General features: G+C 39.2%; 2 protein-coding genes across 2 annotated transcripts in view; one reads left to right on the plus strand and one right to left on the minus strand.

Annotated features, from left to right (window-relative positions):
- ARF4 (ADP ribosylation factor 4) overlaps nucleotides 1-6547 on the plus strand; it is a 30158-nt gene extending 23611 nt beyond the window's left edge. The window contains exon 6 of the mRNA XM_057705049.1: nucleotides 6420-6547. Coding sequence (XP_057561032.1) covers nucleotides 6420-6446 — 27 coding nt within the window. The 3' untranslated portion in view covers nucleotides 6447-6547. The remainder of the gene's footprint in view (nucleotides 1-6419) is intronic.
- On the minus strand, nucleotides 2032-9888 carry PDE12 (phosphodiesterase 12). The gene is made up of 3 exons (XM_057705047.1): nucleotides 8471-9888; nucleotides 7401-7479; nucleotides 2032-6671 (listed from the first exon to the last, which is right to left on the minus strand). Exons 1-3 carry the CDS (start codon nucleotides 9776-9778, stop codon nucleotides 6229-6231), a joined length of 1830 nt encoding a protein of 609 aa, XP_057561030.1. The 5' UTR covers nucleotides 9779-9888; the 3' UTR covers nucleotides 2032-6228.
- Between the last annotated feature and the right edge of the window lie 6034 nt (nucleotides 9889-15922).

The raw sequence follows: 15922 nt of genomic DNA on the forward strand, positions 1-15922 counted from the left end.
TTTTAACCACTGCACCACTGGGGAAGTCCTGCCAGCTTTTTTTTTTTCCTTTCATCTTTTATTTATTTATTTATTATTTTTTGGGGGTACACCAAGTTCAATCATCTGTTTTTATACTGCCAGCTTTATTCTAAATGATTTTATCCCTAGATAACACCATTTCTTCAAATTATTCTACAGGAAAAATAAAGTTTAAATGCAATAAATTATTTCATAAGTGTGTATATTGTTCATCCAATATAAGAAAGCCAACTAAATTAAGCCTATCAAATTCCCTACTGAACCATTCTCAATTATAAAAGAACACAAATGAAGTGAAACCAGCAAAAATGCCAACTACAAATACTTAAGTACATTAAGGAGATATACATATAGCAACACTAGGGTAATGCTAAAGTGAGTTACTTGGTAAAATAGATTGCATTTTATAAATATATTTGACCTACAGTCAACACAAAACTGACAAGACAGAGATGAATTAAGCTTGTTTTTAGTGAAGTTTTTCAAGGAAATTGAAAATTGTGAGTAAAACTTACAGTATTAACATCGATTTTGAACAACCTAGAGTTTATCATAGCAGATTGAATCCAGCTGGTAGTTGCTTTGAGGGTGGCATCAGGCAGTTAAGCTGAAACGTTTAGTATTTTTAAGGTCTACAATTTAAAGATTATTATTTATATATAAAATGTCAGTTTTATCATCTGGCTTCAATATGGTTCAATACACTGAAGATTTCTAACTTGCAAAATAATATTTTCCATATAATTTTATTTTTTCCATATAATTTTAATGTCATTAGCTCTATATGTTTTTTAAAAATGTGTATTTAAAGCTATCTTGAATTTAAGGTTTTTTCAAAACCTAAGATTTTTAATAAGCAGAGTTTAGTCTTATTTTTCTGGTTATGTATTATAACTTGGTAAGTTATATTCAGCCATGGCCACCTCACTTTCTCGGGAATTAGTATTAGGCATTCTTGCTATCTACTACTCTGTACCTAAATTGGGATTTAAAAAATGGTAGGACTTCCTAGGTGGGCTCAGTGGGTAAGAATCCACCTGCTAACACAGGGGAACGGGTTTGATCCCTGCTCCAGGAAGATCCCACATGCCACAGAGCAACTAAGCCCTTGAGCCACAACTATTGAGCCCATGTACCGCAACTACTGAGGCCCACAAGCCTAGAGCCTGTGCTCCACAACAAGAGAAGCCACTGCAATGAGGAGCCCATGCACCACAACAAAGCCACTGCTCGCCACAGCTAGAGAAAGCCTGTGTACAGCAGTAAAGCCCCAACACAGCCAATAAATAAATTAATAAATTTTTAAAAAGTGGTAGGTGTCCAACTGTGAAGTGGGTGGCCGGTGGGGGGTTGCTGTGTGACAAGGGGAGTTCAACTTGAGGATAGGTGATGCCTTAGAGGGCTGGGGCGGGGAGGGTGGGGGGGAGTCGAGGGGGGGAGGGAATACGGGAATGTGTGTATAAATGCAGATGATTGAATTTCATGTACCTCAAAAAAAAAAAAGTGGTAGGTGATAAGTGGAGCATGGCTAAACCATTTAAAAGCCAACATTAGTAAAAATAAGTTCATTGTCTGTACTTAAGGCAGTAGACCCACATTTTTCAAGTGATTTTTTTTCTGGTCATCTTAGTCTTTTTTCTAATTTGTGTATACCCTAGGCTCTGGTATTTTGGGAGTGTTTTGTTTTGTTTGGTTTTTTGAATGTTTTTCCAAATGTCTTCAAAAGAAGCAATGAGATTAATCTTTCTAACTTGACAGAAGCTTGCAGGTAAAAATTGCTGAAGATGGGCTCTCTGGAAAAAAATTATAGGAGATTGGGTAATACATTGTGAATAATCTAGTCACTTCACATCCACTTGGATGACATTAACCAAACATCCTTGATGAGGAGGTGGAGAAACAAACTCGTACATCACTGGTGGGAATGTAGAACGTTGCAGCTGTTTTGGAAAGCATTTTGGCATTTTCTCAAAAAGTTATTAAACAATTACCATATGGCCCAGCAATCCGTTCTTAGGTATATAACCAAAAGAATTTAAACAGGTGTTGAAACAAAAACTTGCACACAAATGTTCATAAGCAGCCTTATTCACAATAGCCAAAATGTATTTAAACACCCCAAATGTCCATCTGGACAAACAAAATGTGGTATACCCATACAATGGAATATTATTCAGCCATACAAAGGAATGAATATTATATACTGATGCATACAACATGGATGAGCCTTAAAATCATGGCGACTGAAAGAAGCCAGACACAAAAGGTCATGTAGTATATGATTCCATTTATATGAGATATCCAGAAGAGGGAAGTCCACTGAGGCAGAAAGCAGATTAGTAGTTGCTGGGGGGTGGGAGGGTAGAGGGAACGGGGAGTGACTGATTAGTGTATGGAGTTTCTTTTGGGGTGATGAAAATGTCTTGGAAATAGATGATAGCTGTACAACATTGTGAATGTACTCAATGTAATGGAATTATGCACTTGAAAATGGTTAAACTTATGTGAATTTCACCTCAATTTAAAAAATGTTTTGGTATTGTCATCTCAATGTAGCATTGTTACTCTGAGGTTAGTGCTAAAAAAAATCACCCAAGTTAATACAGCTCTAACACCTTCAATGTTAAAGCATATACTTTCTCATAGTGTGGGATCACAGAATTTGAATATTATCAAAATCAGTTAAAATTGTTTCCTCTCCCAAAATGAAATCTAGATAGCATTTTCTAGTACTATATTGAGCAAATATTATAATTTTCAAAACATTCAATTTTTTTTTGGCTGCGTGGCTTGTGGGATCTAGTTCCCCAACTAGGGATTGAATCCAGGCCCTCAGCAGCGAAAGTGCAGAGTCCTAACCACTGGACTGCCAGGGAATTCTCACATTTAAATGTTTTTTAATTGTTTGGGAAAGTAGTTGGCTATTTTTAGAGGAAAGACTTTCCCTATTGAGTTGTCATGTGGGTCTTATGATAAACCAGTAGTGCAAACTTTTATCTTTAATTATATATGGGCTTCGGTTTTGTCTCAAACTAGTTTGTAGGGAATTTCTGCCTGTATTTCATAACTGGAGAATATGAGATCTAAAGGCTTCAATTTCTACCAGGGAGATTTTCCCACAGCAGTTTTCTTTGGACTTCTCTCCCTTTAATTATGTTCCTCAGAGATCTACCTTTGGACTGAAACCACCACATTGTAATGACTTGAAAAAGTCACCAACCAGTAAAGTCTTGAAAATTTGAAACAACTGATTTTAGTTTCTAGAATTTTAAAGAACATCACATTATAGCCAGAAATGATTTGTTCACTAATTAATTATGAACTACCAGTGTGCACATTTGTAGTGGCAACTGTGTAAGAACTGATTTAACAGGATAATGTGTTCTGTAATACTGTTAGTAGTTTGTAATCAATAATATAAAATTTCAGAATGTTAATTCCTATAGTAAGAACTTGTAACATCACAAAATATGCTTCACCAGAATTGCTAGACTTTCCATATTTTATTGAGATTAAATATACTGGGCTTCCTAGGTGGTGCAGTGGTTAAGAATCCGCCTGCCAATGCAGGGGATACGGGTTTGAGCCTGGCTCCAGGAGGATCCCACATGCCACAGAGCAACTAAGCCTGTGTGCCATAACTGTTGAGCCTGCGCTTTAGAGCCTGTGAGCCACAACTGTTGAGCCCATGTGCCACAACTATTGAAGCCCACGCACCTAGAGCCCGTGTTTTGCAACAAGAGAAGCCACGGCAATGAGGAGCCTGTGCACCACAACAGAGTAGCCCCCACTCGCCGCAACTAGAGAAAGCCCGTGTGCAGCAACGAAGACCCAAGAAAGCTAATAAATAAATAATTAAAAATCCAAATGTAATAGAAAAATCCAATCACAGAGATGGCTTTAAACACAAACATTTCTGAATAACACTTTATTCTAACTCATATATAAGGACATTTTGGTATGCTATTTATACAGTTTTCTTAGTGTTCCCTATCTTTGGAGTAGTCATATGAATGTATCTGTATACTAGATATGTGAGCAGAGGACATGGCACTTCAAAATAATATTCTATATTCTAATATTCTGAAATGCCTGTATACAGTCTGATCATTGTTAGCCAGTAAATATCAAATTTAGAGAATGAGGATGTGGAATGTTTGATAAGTGTTTAAAATTTTTCTGACCAGAGTTCAACATGTATGTTTTTCTCATGGCCATGAAGATGTCATGTTACACTTTTTTCTTTTAGGTTTCTCAACTTTTTTGCTTAAACTTTTTGTTTTCTCTCAACTTACTGTAAAAGTCTTGTCAACATGTTTGAAAGCAAACCAAAACCAAACTTTAAAAGTTTTCATTTACAGCTTTTTCTAAACAAGATCCCAAGAACCACCTTAATTTTTCCCTTCAAATACTTTTAAGCACCTCAAGGTTCAATCTGAAGTGCAGGTAAAACCCTCTCATTCCCAAAATTACTAAGAGTAAACAATACACTGGATAGTGAGCATAATATGAATATACAGACTTCTTTCTCAAAAGTGGGAAGTTCTTATGGTATTGGGTTTAGAGAATAAAGAAAGTGGAACAAAGGCCTTCATGACTATGAAAAATCACAGCTCTTCTTGAAGTGAGCTCTAGCTACCTAAGCTAGAAGTTAAATGCAGAAATACTAGATAACATTATGGTTATCCTGAACACCAAGAAGGCAACTGCTAAAGCATTACAAAGAAGGTATGGTGATAACTGAGTCAGAAAAGCTGTTACTACTCTAGGGTAGACTCTAATCAGTAAAACATAATTTGTAATTTTCAAGAGTTTGGCTTCATACTTAAATTTTTTTAATAATATATAAATTACATATACAATATTATCCTGTAACTCAAACTATAATGCTCAAGTCTATAAGTTTATTCCAGAAATGCTCAAAAAGCCCCATTACTACTCTCCCTTTCTCCTGTTTAGAAAAACCAACAATTTGGAAAATACTTGTAGCATAGAAATGCTCCATGGTTCACCCAGTTTCAAGCCCATCAATAGGCAGTTTCTCATAAAGTAATATATCGTGCTACATTCTCTAATACTATATGGTCAAATACCCTGTTGACATTTATTTTTAAAATATTTATTTTTAGCTGTGTTGGGTCTTTGTTGATGCTCACGGGCTTTCTCTAGTTGTGGCGAGTGAGGGCTACTCTTCATTGCGGTGCACAGGCTTCTCTTGTTGAGGAGCATGGGCCTTAGAACGCGTGGGCTTCAGTAGTTACGGCATGGGGGCTCAGTAGCTGTGGCTTGAGGGCTCTAGTGCGCAGGGTCAGTAGTTGTGGTGCACAGGCTTAGTTGCTTCCCAGCATGTGGGATCTTCCCAGACCAGGGCTTGAACCCATGTCCCCTGCATTGGCAGGCAGATCCTTAACCACTGCACCACCAGGGAAGTCCTCAAATACTCTGTTGATTTATGAACATTTTTCATGGGCAAGAGTGTTAAAGACAATGGGATCAAGTTGACAATGTTAATGTTCACTTTGAATACTAAACAGTGCTTGCATCCTAAAAGTTAAGATAAGCTGCAATAAGAATGGGAATATAAATATATTCATTTGTACCATATGCTAAAAATTAAAATCCTAAAAATAAGAGAATGAAAATACCTTATGTTAATTGAAAAATGAAAGATGAGAAGCAATAGGAATTGGTAACCGTATATTTTAATTTTTGTTAAAGCTCTGAAGTTGTATTAAATTGCTAACCAAACTGAGGTAGAGGTAGACCCTAATGTTATTCCTTCCATGTGTCAGAAGTTAGACCTCTCACTTTAACTTGTATGTGCTTCCCCCAATTATATTTACATGATTTAATCTGAAATGTGTATTATGATAGAAAAATTACAGGATCATTCAAATGTTTTTGTTTTTTTTTTTTACAAAATTCTTAATGACTAGCAAAAAAAAAAAGTACTTATAAAATGTACACAGTGTTCATCCTGACAGCCATAAATATGTTTTTCCTCCAAGTGTAGAAAAAAAGGGTACAGAAACTATATTATATTATGCAAATATTATGATAGTCATGTAATGAAGACACTAGAACATAACTAGTATGGTAAGAGTATTTTACCTTAGTGTCCAGTTTTCCTCTTTGAAGGCTACACATAAGCTTTGATTCTTATTAAATTTCCTACTAAAGCAGAGTTAAATTCCATTAGACACAAATCTATTTCCATTTTAAATCACATACAAGTGCTATGTGATCAGAGGGATGGGAAACACTAGGTAAGGCCTGGTGGGTAGTAACTTCTTCATGACTAGGTAATGGAATCACCTGTTCAACCTCTAAAGCATTTAAGTCAATGAAAATGTAATCCAGACATCCATGAAAACCACCAACGTAATTTGTGTAAGCAGGTTCACCACAAGCACTTTTCAGTTTGAAGAAATGAGTAAGAGCCATGTTGCACCGTTCCTCTTCCCCATTGGAAGTCCAGTCTTCATGATCCTCTGGAATGTTGCCATTGATGACAAAGTGATACATTCCTGTTGATGGGGTACTATTAAAGTCCCCACAAAATATAACTGGTATGCCGGGATACAGATCACAAGAGACATGTCTAATGTGAGCCAAGGCTACTGCCATTTGAATGAGACGAATGTACCCACCTACAAATATGAAAAAACATTAATGTTAGGTACTTTTTACAGTTGCCTTTAAGTTAAAAAAATTTTTTTTAAAACTCACAAACTACAATATCTGGGTGCATGTGTGGGGAGGAACTGGATGACGGTGGTCAAAAGGTAAAACTTCCATGGGGGGGGAGTCAAGGAAGGGAGGGAATACGGGGATATGTGTATAAAAACAGTTGATTGAACTTGGTGTACCCCTAAAAAAATAATAAATAAATAAAAATTAAAAAAAAAAAAAACAGAGGAAAAAAAAGGAAAAAAAAAACAAACAAAACCCAGAAAAAAAAAAATCTTGTAAATCAATAAACAAAACTTGTAAAATAGTAAAAAAAAAAAAAAAAAAAAAAAAAAGGTAAAACTTCCAGTTATAAGATTAATGGTATTGGGGATGTAATATACAACATGATGACTATAGTTAACACTGCTGTATGGTATGTAAAGTTGCTAAGACGGGAAATCCTGGAAGTTCTCATCACAAGGTAAAAAACCTTTTTGGGGGTATTTATATGAGGTAATGGATGTTAACTAAACTGATAAGTTTTGAAATATATATGTCATTATAGCATACATCTTAAATTGTACAGTGCTATATGTAAACTATATCTCAATAAAACTGAAAGAAAAAAAGATGTATTTGTGTAAAACAGCTTTTACTGACCTTAAGTTATCACGTTCAAGCCACTAGTGAAAATCAATAAAACCTACCTTTGGGGTGCCAGTAGAGATGGGTATTAGCAACACATATCTTTTTAGAAGAGTCCTTTGTAGACTGAAGAACAGAAATCTAAAATAAACAAAATGCCGAGTTCAGTTGCTATTTCCCAATCTGAATTTTTTAAAAAAACTAAGATTATATGATGAATTGACATTTTATTCCATATCCTTCCCTGCTGATGAAGTATGATCGAAATTATGAAATTTAACTTTGTTTTAAGTTTTGGAATATACATGAATGGGATTCACATAACATTTTAATAACTGTCCAACATATAGAGGTAGCATGGATACATTTTAGATGACAACACTGAGGTTGGAGACTGTGTTTTTAAGTTGGTAAGTGTAGGCTTTGGAGTCAGGCAGAATACCCACTCTACCATTTATGGCAGCGTGACCTGGAGAGAGACACCGTTTTTCCTAAACCAGCTTCATGAGTAAAAAAGAGACAATATCATCCACCTCCAGGAGGACATTTAATTGTGTGGATTCAATTAAATGAGCTTACTCAGAGGTGCATGAAACACAGTAGGTGCTCAAAAATCTCAAAAATCTACTCTTCTTACTATGATCAAAACCAATTACCTAAAATCTCTGGACAAACAGTTTTATAACATCTATAAAATGGGACCAGCAGGATTACTATGAGCCAAAATTAAAATAATAGCTAATATTTATGGAGCACTTTGTAAAACATGCCAGAGACTTAAAAATTTAAGTTCTTTAAAATGTGTCAGAACAGTGTTTGGCAAGTAATAAGAAAATAGTAGCTATTAAATTACTGCATTTGGCTAAATACACTAAACCGTAAGCACTATGAAAAGTTCCTGTTTGTCTTGTTCAAAGCAACCTGTAGAGTGCCTGGCTGTAGAGTGCCTGGCGCATTACAGGTACTCAGTATTTGCTCAATGAATGAATGAAGGCTAAATTACGTGCTGAAGATACAAGAGAAAACACCTTTTAGTAAAATCTGTGGACTGTTTCATCTCAATATTATAAGCACCCCCGCCCCGCGCCCCTTGCAGAACGAGTATGTAAAAAGACTGGCGGAGTTACTTTACCTGAAGTACAGAAGATCTCTGGAGCACCCTCTCCTGCGCTGATGGGTACAAAGCTAGTTTCTCCAGCAGTTCTTTGTGAAGTGGGTCGGACTGCAGGGCTTCATGGAAAGCAATGTCATGCTGGCTAAGGAGGCTGAACTTGGACTTTCGGTAGAAAGTGGCCAGGCCTTCGTGCTGCTTGATTCGAAACGCGCCCTCCAGCCCAAAGGCCTCGAGAGCCGGCATCAAGCTGTCAGTAAACACGTTACGGTCAACTTCCTGTAAACAGATAAGATCGGCGTTGTAGCCCGTGAGTTCCTTTTGGATAAGGTTCTGGCGGTAGTCGAGTTCCAGGGCGTAAGGGGCACAGTACGGGTATAGGACCGTCCGCGAGAACTCAGTCTGGGCGTATGTGTCTGCCAGGATATTGTAGGAGACAGTGCGGATGAGAGCGTCGTCCGTGACCTTCTTGGTGTAGAGATGCCGGTGGTCAAAGGTGCAGGTGCCAGGCCCGGCCTCCACTGGACACACACTTTCCAACTCCCGGCTTGGCCCGAAGCGCTGCCCATTGCCTGGGGTGCAACGAAGCTTGAGCCTTAGGCCGATGTCGGCATTGGACGGGGTGTAGACGCGCTCGTCCACACCCGTCTCAGTCCAACCAGGAGAGGGCGAAGAGGGAGACGATAACGAGGGGGCTCCGCCCTCAGGCTCCGCCGCTCCAGGTTTGGTTTCCTTGTACCAGCGAAAGAGGGAGCCGGCGGGATCTCCAAACTCGACGCCGAGCTTGGGGCACACCGGGAAGCCGGCCATGATGTAGCGCGGCAACTGCAGTTCGGTGAAGGCGGGCGGGTTGCGCTCCACTTTGTACTTGACATCGCCGATCTGCAGCACCGCACCGTCCTGCCAGGCGTCCACGTTGAGCACGTCTTCAGCCACTGCCTCCTCCCGGTAATACAGCTTCACCACGGGTTCGCAGGCTGCAGCCGGCTCGGGCCCAGGCCCCGCACAGGCCACGCCACCGCTTGCGTCTGGCCGGTTCTTCCTGCTCTTCTTGGCGGCGGCCGCCTTGGCGTGGCCTTTGAGGGCATTGGTAGCGATCCGGCTGAGGGCCCGACCCAGCGGCTCGCTCTGGTCGCGCTGCATGTTCTTGTGGCTGCCGTCGGCCAGCGCGAACGACAGGCTTAGCTTAGACTCGGAGGGCACACAGCGCACCACGGCGCGCTCCATCACGCCCGCCGCGGTCTCAGTGGCCGTCTCGGCCCGACTGTGCCGCTCCACCGCCTTGCGGACCCCACGAAGCGCGGCGCGGGCGGCTGGGAGCCTCCACATGAACCTGGTGGCCCAGCGCCTGACGAAACCTGAGGCTGAGCGACCGCTGAGCGTCAGGTAGAGACAGAGGAGCCGCAGCCGCCGGTTCCGGGACCCATTCAGTGCCTCAACTTCCGGCCAGCGAAGAGAGGGAGCACTGTGCTTCCGCCACGCACTTTCGCCAGGCCCGCTCACCTGCTCCTTTTTTCCATAGCCACGCCTGTCCTTAATCCATCCCAGGTTAATTTCTTTCTTCAACTAGAGTCATCAGGCTGGAACAATGAAGAAAATATAGAGGTTCCAGAGGGAAAGGTTAGACTCCATGGTTTTATCGAAAGTGCAGTTAGCGGGTGGAAGAGAAGGGGCGCTCAAGCCGGAAGTGGCTGGGTGGTGTCACGGGTTTCTATTCCCCTAGGGAGGCTGGCGCAGTTCCCGGATTTTAAGCGCCTGCTGCCTTCTGCTGCGTAGGGCTGCCCCCGGCGAGGGCGTAGGGAACTCCACCCGGACTGCCAGTCAGGGTTCGGGTGTGGAAAGTGTTGCTCAGTTCCTCTCCATAGCATTCCCGAGGCTGCGCACCCTCTTCTGAGGTGTGGTGGATTTCTCTCAGGCCCAGCCGGCGCCGACGCGCGGAGCAGAGCTTCTGTGGTAGTGCCTAACGACGAACGATGTGTAACAGCGCCCAGTTAGCGGTGACTGCGCTAAAACGTCTTTTACAGATGTGAGGGCCAGAGAGGTTAAGTTACCTGCTCAAGGCCAAACAGACATTGCTGAGTGAATGACAGGAGATTGAGAATAGCCAGTGAATAAGAGGAAATGAGAAATGGCTTTTCTTTGAAAGCCAGGTGAAGAAGGTATTTCAAGAAACAGATTTTGTGTTGAACATAATTAATATTCTGTAATTAACTGAAGGGGAAAAAAACCTCTTGAAGATTCAAAGAACACATTGAGAATTCGCTTCTCTCGACAAGCGATATGTTTGTATCCACTTTTCCGTCTCGTACAACTAGAATATTTATTGGGTACTTCTGATAATAAGTCATACCCTTTCACCTGGCTTACAATGAGGAAACTAAGCCTTTTGTAAAAGAAGGATGAATTTTGCAGTCATTTGAAATTTATTTTCTTGTTCTTCCCATGCAGCATTTGACAAGGTGACTGGATACCATATGGTATGTATGTAATCTGGGGCTAAAGTGTAGGGATAAAAGTCATTACATTATATCAACTGACTTAAGAAAATAAGTCTCAGCACTCCATTAGCAAATATAAATTTTGAAATGGCATTTTTCTTTCTGCATCTTGCAGAACTCAGTCAATCTAAAAATCAGCGTGTTTAAAGAAAAAGCCCTATTAGAAAATGTGGAAATTCCCTGGCGGTTCAGTGGTTAGGACTCCATGCTTTCACTGCTGAGAGCCAGAGTTCAGTCCCTGATCCGGGAACTAAAATCCTGCCAGCCGCACTGCGTGGCCAAAAAAACCAAAAATAACAATAAAAAGCCCTGTTAGCAAATGTGACTTTCCTTCAAGCATATCTGTTTACCTCTGTAGCACTGTAGCAGTCTTAATCCCAGTTTGAGACAGATACCTTGAAGTCTCATACTTTATTTTAGGGTTTTTTTTGGGGGGGGGGGCGTGCTTTAATTTTTTTCAGAGAGTAAAAACATATTCGTAGTGAAAATAAAAAGGTAATCTTCCCACCTCTGACTCCAATGCATACACAAACATTCATGAATTTATACTGTTCCCCCCACTTTTTTACACAAATAGGAAAGTATTATACCCGTGCTTCAGTACTTTCTTCTTTTCATTATCTTTTGTCAGTTCTTTCAAGAGAAAGTATCCGCAAGTGTTCTGAAAGTATCAACTTCCCAAAGAAAGTTTAATTTGAACTCAACAGACTTAAAAATAATAAATGGTGTGTTTGAAGCTGTATTTTGTGAGGCTAAACTGTAGCACAAATATATATATATAATATACATTATAAATTGATAATATAAATTTGAGATTGGAAGACTGAACCAATACTATACTTCCCCTGATACCAAAAGGAGACGCGTCTAATAGAAATCATTTTATTCAACCATTCTCAATTCATACGAAGAACACAAGCTAACTTTTACTAAATTATGGTTGATGGAGTTATTTTTATTACTTACACATATAGCTTCAGGGATTGGTGTGTGAAGACAAGTTTCCTGTAATTACCCTCACTTAGTTAATAACATTGGCATAGATCATTAATATACTTCTTTTTTAACTTAAGGTCAACATGAAACTGGTTTTGAGTGATAGAACTCAGAAATTTTGAGTAGTGGTGGTGATATCACTTCAGGGTTATCTATTTTCTCATGTATTCAAAATTTAATAATTTCTATTTGCTTTCTATTTAAGGGACTCAATCTCTTCTATTTGTTTCTTTTAAAATTATTTTTTCCAGTTTTATTGAGATATAATTGATATATAACATTGTATTAGTCCAGGGTATACATAATGATTTGATACATGTATTTATTGCCAAATGATTACCATAATAAGTTTAATTAATATCCATTACCTCAATAATTACAATTTTTCTTCCTGTGATAAGAACTTTTGAGATCTGTTTTTTGCAACTTTCACATATACTGTAGTCACCATGCTGTATATTACATCCCCAGAACTTGTTTATCTTTTAACTGGAAGTTTTTACCTTTTTGATCACCTTCACCCATTTCCTCCATCCAATCCTTCCCCTCCCCATCAACCTGTTCTCTGTATCTATGAATTAAATTTTTTTTAGATTCCACATATAATCAAAATCATACAATATTTATCTTTGTCTGACTTATTTCACTTAGCATGATGCCCTTGAGGTCCATCTGTGTTGTCACAATGGCAGGATCTCCTTTTTTATGATGGAATAATATTCCATTATATATCTATATCTATACATCTGTATTATATCTGTATCTATGTATCTTATATTTTCTTTACCCATTTATTGGTCGATGGACACCTTTTTTTAAAATTTTATTTTATATTTATTTATTGATTGGCTGCATTGGGTCTTCATTGCTGCACACAGGCTTTCTTTAGTTGTGGTGAGTGGGGGCTACTCTTCATTGTGGTGCACAGTCTCATTGCGGTGGCTTCTCTTGTTGAGGAGCTTTAGGTGCATGGGCTTCAGTAGTTGCGGCACCTGGGCTCAATAGTTGTGGCTCCTGGGCTCTAGAGCGCAGGCTCAATAGTTTGGGCACACAGGCTTAGTTACTCCTCGGCATGTGGAATCTTCCTGGAGCAGGGCTTGAACCCGAGTCCTCTGCATTGTCAGGCAGATTCTTAACCACTGTGCCACCTAGGAAGTCCTGTTGTTGGACACTTAACATTTAGGTTGCTTCCATGTCTTGGCTATTGTAAATAATGCTGCACTGAACATGGGGGTGCAGATACATTTTTGGGATATTGATTTTGTTTCCTCTGTATGTGTATATGTAACCAGAAGTGGAATACTGAATCATATGGTAGTTCTACTTTTGATTTTTTGAGGAACTTCTATTTCTATACTGCTTTCCATAGTGGCTACATCAATAGTGTTGTTTCTTTTATTTTAAAATATTTATTGTAATTTATAATGATTACATTATATATTAATATACAGCATAGTATATATGATACAACTATATCATTTTTTCATTTTTAAAATTGAGATACAGCTCTATCGCTTAATATGAGTGTAATTAATGTTAATATAACAGCAATCAAAAACTTTGAAGAAAAAAAATTCAAAGAACTTAGGTAAAACATAACACACTTTAGCTCCATAAAGAACTCTTAAGCATAAGGACTCATTTCTCTTTCCTGCACTCCCATTTTTAATTTTGAAATGAACAATACACAGTTTAAAGCATCAGTTCCCAACATTTTTGGCACCAGGGACCAGTTTTGTGGAAGACAATTTTTCCATGGGATGGCGGGGGTGGTGGCTGGTTTGGGGGTGATTCAAGCGCATTGATTTATTATGCTCTCTGTGCAGTCAGACCTCTCTGCTAACGATAATCTGTATTTGCAGCCACTCCTCAGCGCTAGCATCACTGCCATAGCTCCACCTCAGATCATCAGGCATTAGATTCTCATAAGGAGCATGCAACCTAGATTACTCGCATGTGCAGTTGACAGTAGGGTTCTCCCTCCTATGAGAATCTAATGCCACTGCTGATCTGACAGGAGGTGGAGCTCAGGTGGTAATGTGAGCCAATGGGGAGTGGCTGTAAATGCAGCTGAAGCTTTGTCCACTCACCTCCTGCTGTGCGGCCTGGTTCCTAACAGGCCATGGACCTGTATCAGTCCATGGCCTAGGGTTGGGGACCTCTGGTTTAAAGCATAGTAAGTTAGTCTCATAAGTTCTTTAAGCATCTTCATTATTTCTATTAAGAAATGGAAAAAAACTTTCTGTATAGTATTGGAGAACCACATTTTGGTGTCATTATCCTTAAGTGCTTTTGAATAATTAAAGTTTGGGACTTCCCTGGTGGCGCAATGGTTAAGAATCTGCCTGCCAATGCAGGGGACACGGGTTCAATCCCTGGTGTGGGTAGATCCCACATGCCATGGAGCAACTAAGCTTGTGCGCCACAACTACTGAACCTGCTCTAGAGCTCGTGAGCCACAACTACTGAGCCCATGCACTGCAATTACTGAAGCCCAAGCGCTTAGAGCCCATGCTCTACAACAAGCGAAGCCACTGCAGTGAGAAGCCCGTGCAACACAGCGAAGGGTAGCCCCCGCTTGCCACAACTAGAGAAAGCCCGCACATAGCAACAAAGACCCAACACACCCAAAATAAATTAATTAATTAAAAAAAAACTTCCTTACTTATCTGTGAAATATACTTATCTGCTTATAAATAATATTTCTAACACTTAGACTCAGGAATAGAGCCCTTTTTTGAAAAAATTAATTTATTATTTATTTTAATTTTTGGCACTGTTGGATCTTCATTGCTGCATGCCGGCTTTCTCTAGTTTTGGCAAGTGGGGGCTCGCTTTGTTGTGGTGTGCAGGCTTCTCATTGCCATGGCTTCCATTGTTGCAGAGCACCAGCTCTAGAGCACAGGCTCAGTAGTTGTGGCACATGGGCTTAGTTGCTTCGCGGCATGTGGATCTTCCCAGACCAGGGATGGAACCCATGTCCCCTGCATTGGCAGGCAGATTCCTAACCACTGCACCACCAGGCAAGTCCAGGAATAGAACCTTTAAGGGAAGGATTTTAAGCTGCAAATTAAATATGTTTAGATAATTAACATATTTTTTCTTTCTTTCAAAGCAAAATATTTAATAAAATTCCAGATGACTCTTTTGCAGAAAGTGACAAGTTGATCCTAAAATTTATATGGAAATTCAAAGGACCTAGATAGTCCAAATTACTTATTTTTATAAAAGAAGAACAAAATTGGACTAACACTAATCAAATTTAAAACTATAGTTGACCCTTGAACAACGTGTGAATTTAAGGGCACCAACCCCCTCCTTGCCCCAGTGCAGCTGAAAATCCGTGTATAACTTTATAGTTGGCCCTCCAGATCTTCTGTTTAGCATCTGCAGATTCAACCAATCAGGGATCATGTAGTATTGTAGCATACATTTAGTGAAAAAAAATCTGCATATAAGTGGATGGTTCAAAACTGTCTTGTTTAAGAGCCAACTGTTTAACTATTTTTACTAAAGCTTCAGTAATCAAGACACTGTGGTATTGGAATAAAGATAGACATGTAGAGCAAAGGAATAGAATTGATGGTCCAAAAATAAACCCTTACATTACAGTCAATTGAGTTTTCAATAAAGATGTCAAGACAATTCAGTGAGGAAAGGACAGCCTTTTCAATAAAGGGTATTGCAACAACTGTATATCTATATGCAAAAAAATAAACTTGAATCTGTACCTCTCACCACATACAGAAGTGGACTCTAAATGTAGTATAGACCTAAATGTAAAACCTAAAAGTAGAAGAAAACACAGAAAATCTTCATGATCTTATCTATCTTTCATAGATAACAACCTCAAAATCATAATCCATAAAAAAAAAATGTTTGATTTTATAAAAATTAAAAACTTTTGCTCTTCAAGAGACACCCTTAAGAAAATGAAGACAAGCTACAGACCAAGAGAATATATTTGCAAATTATCTAA

This window comes from Hippopotamus amphibius, chromosome 13 (genome assembly GCF_030028045.1).
Source record: "Hippopotamus amphibius kiboko isolate mHipAmp2 chromosome 13, mHipAmp2.hap2, whole genome shotgun sequence".
Taxonomy (NCBI): Eukaryota; Metazoa; Chordata; class Mammalia; order Artiodactyla; family Hippopotamidae; genus Hippopotamus; species Hippopotamus amphibius.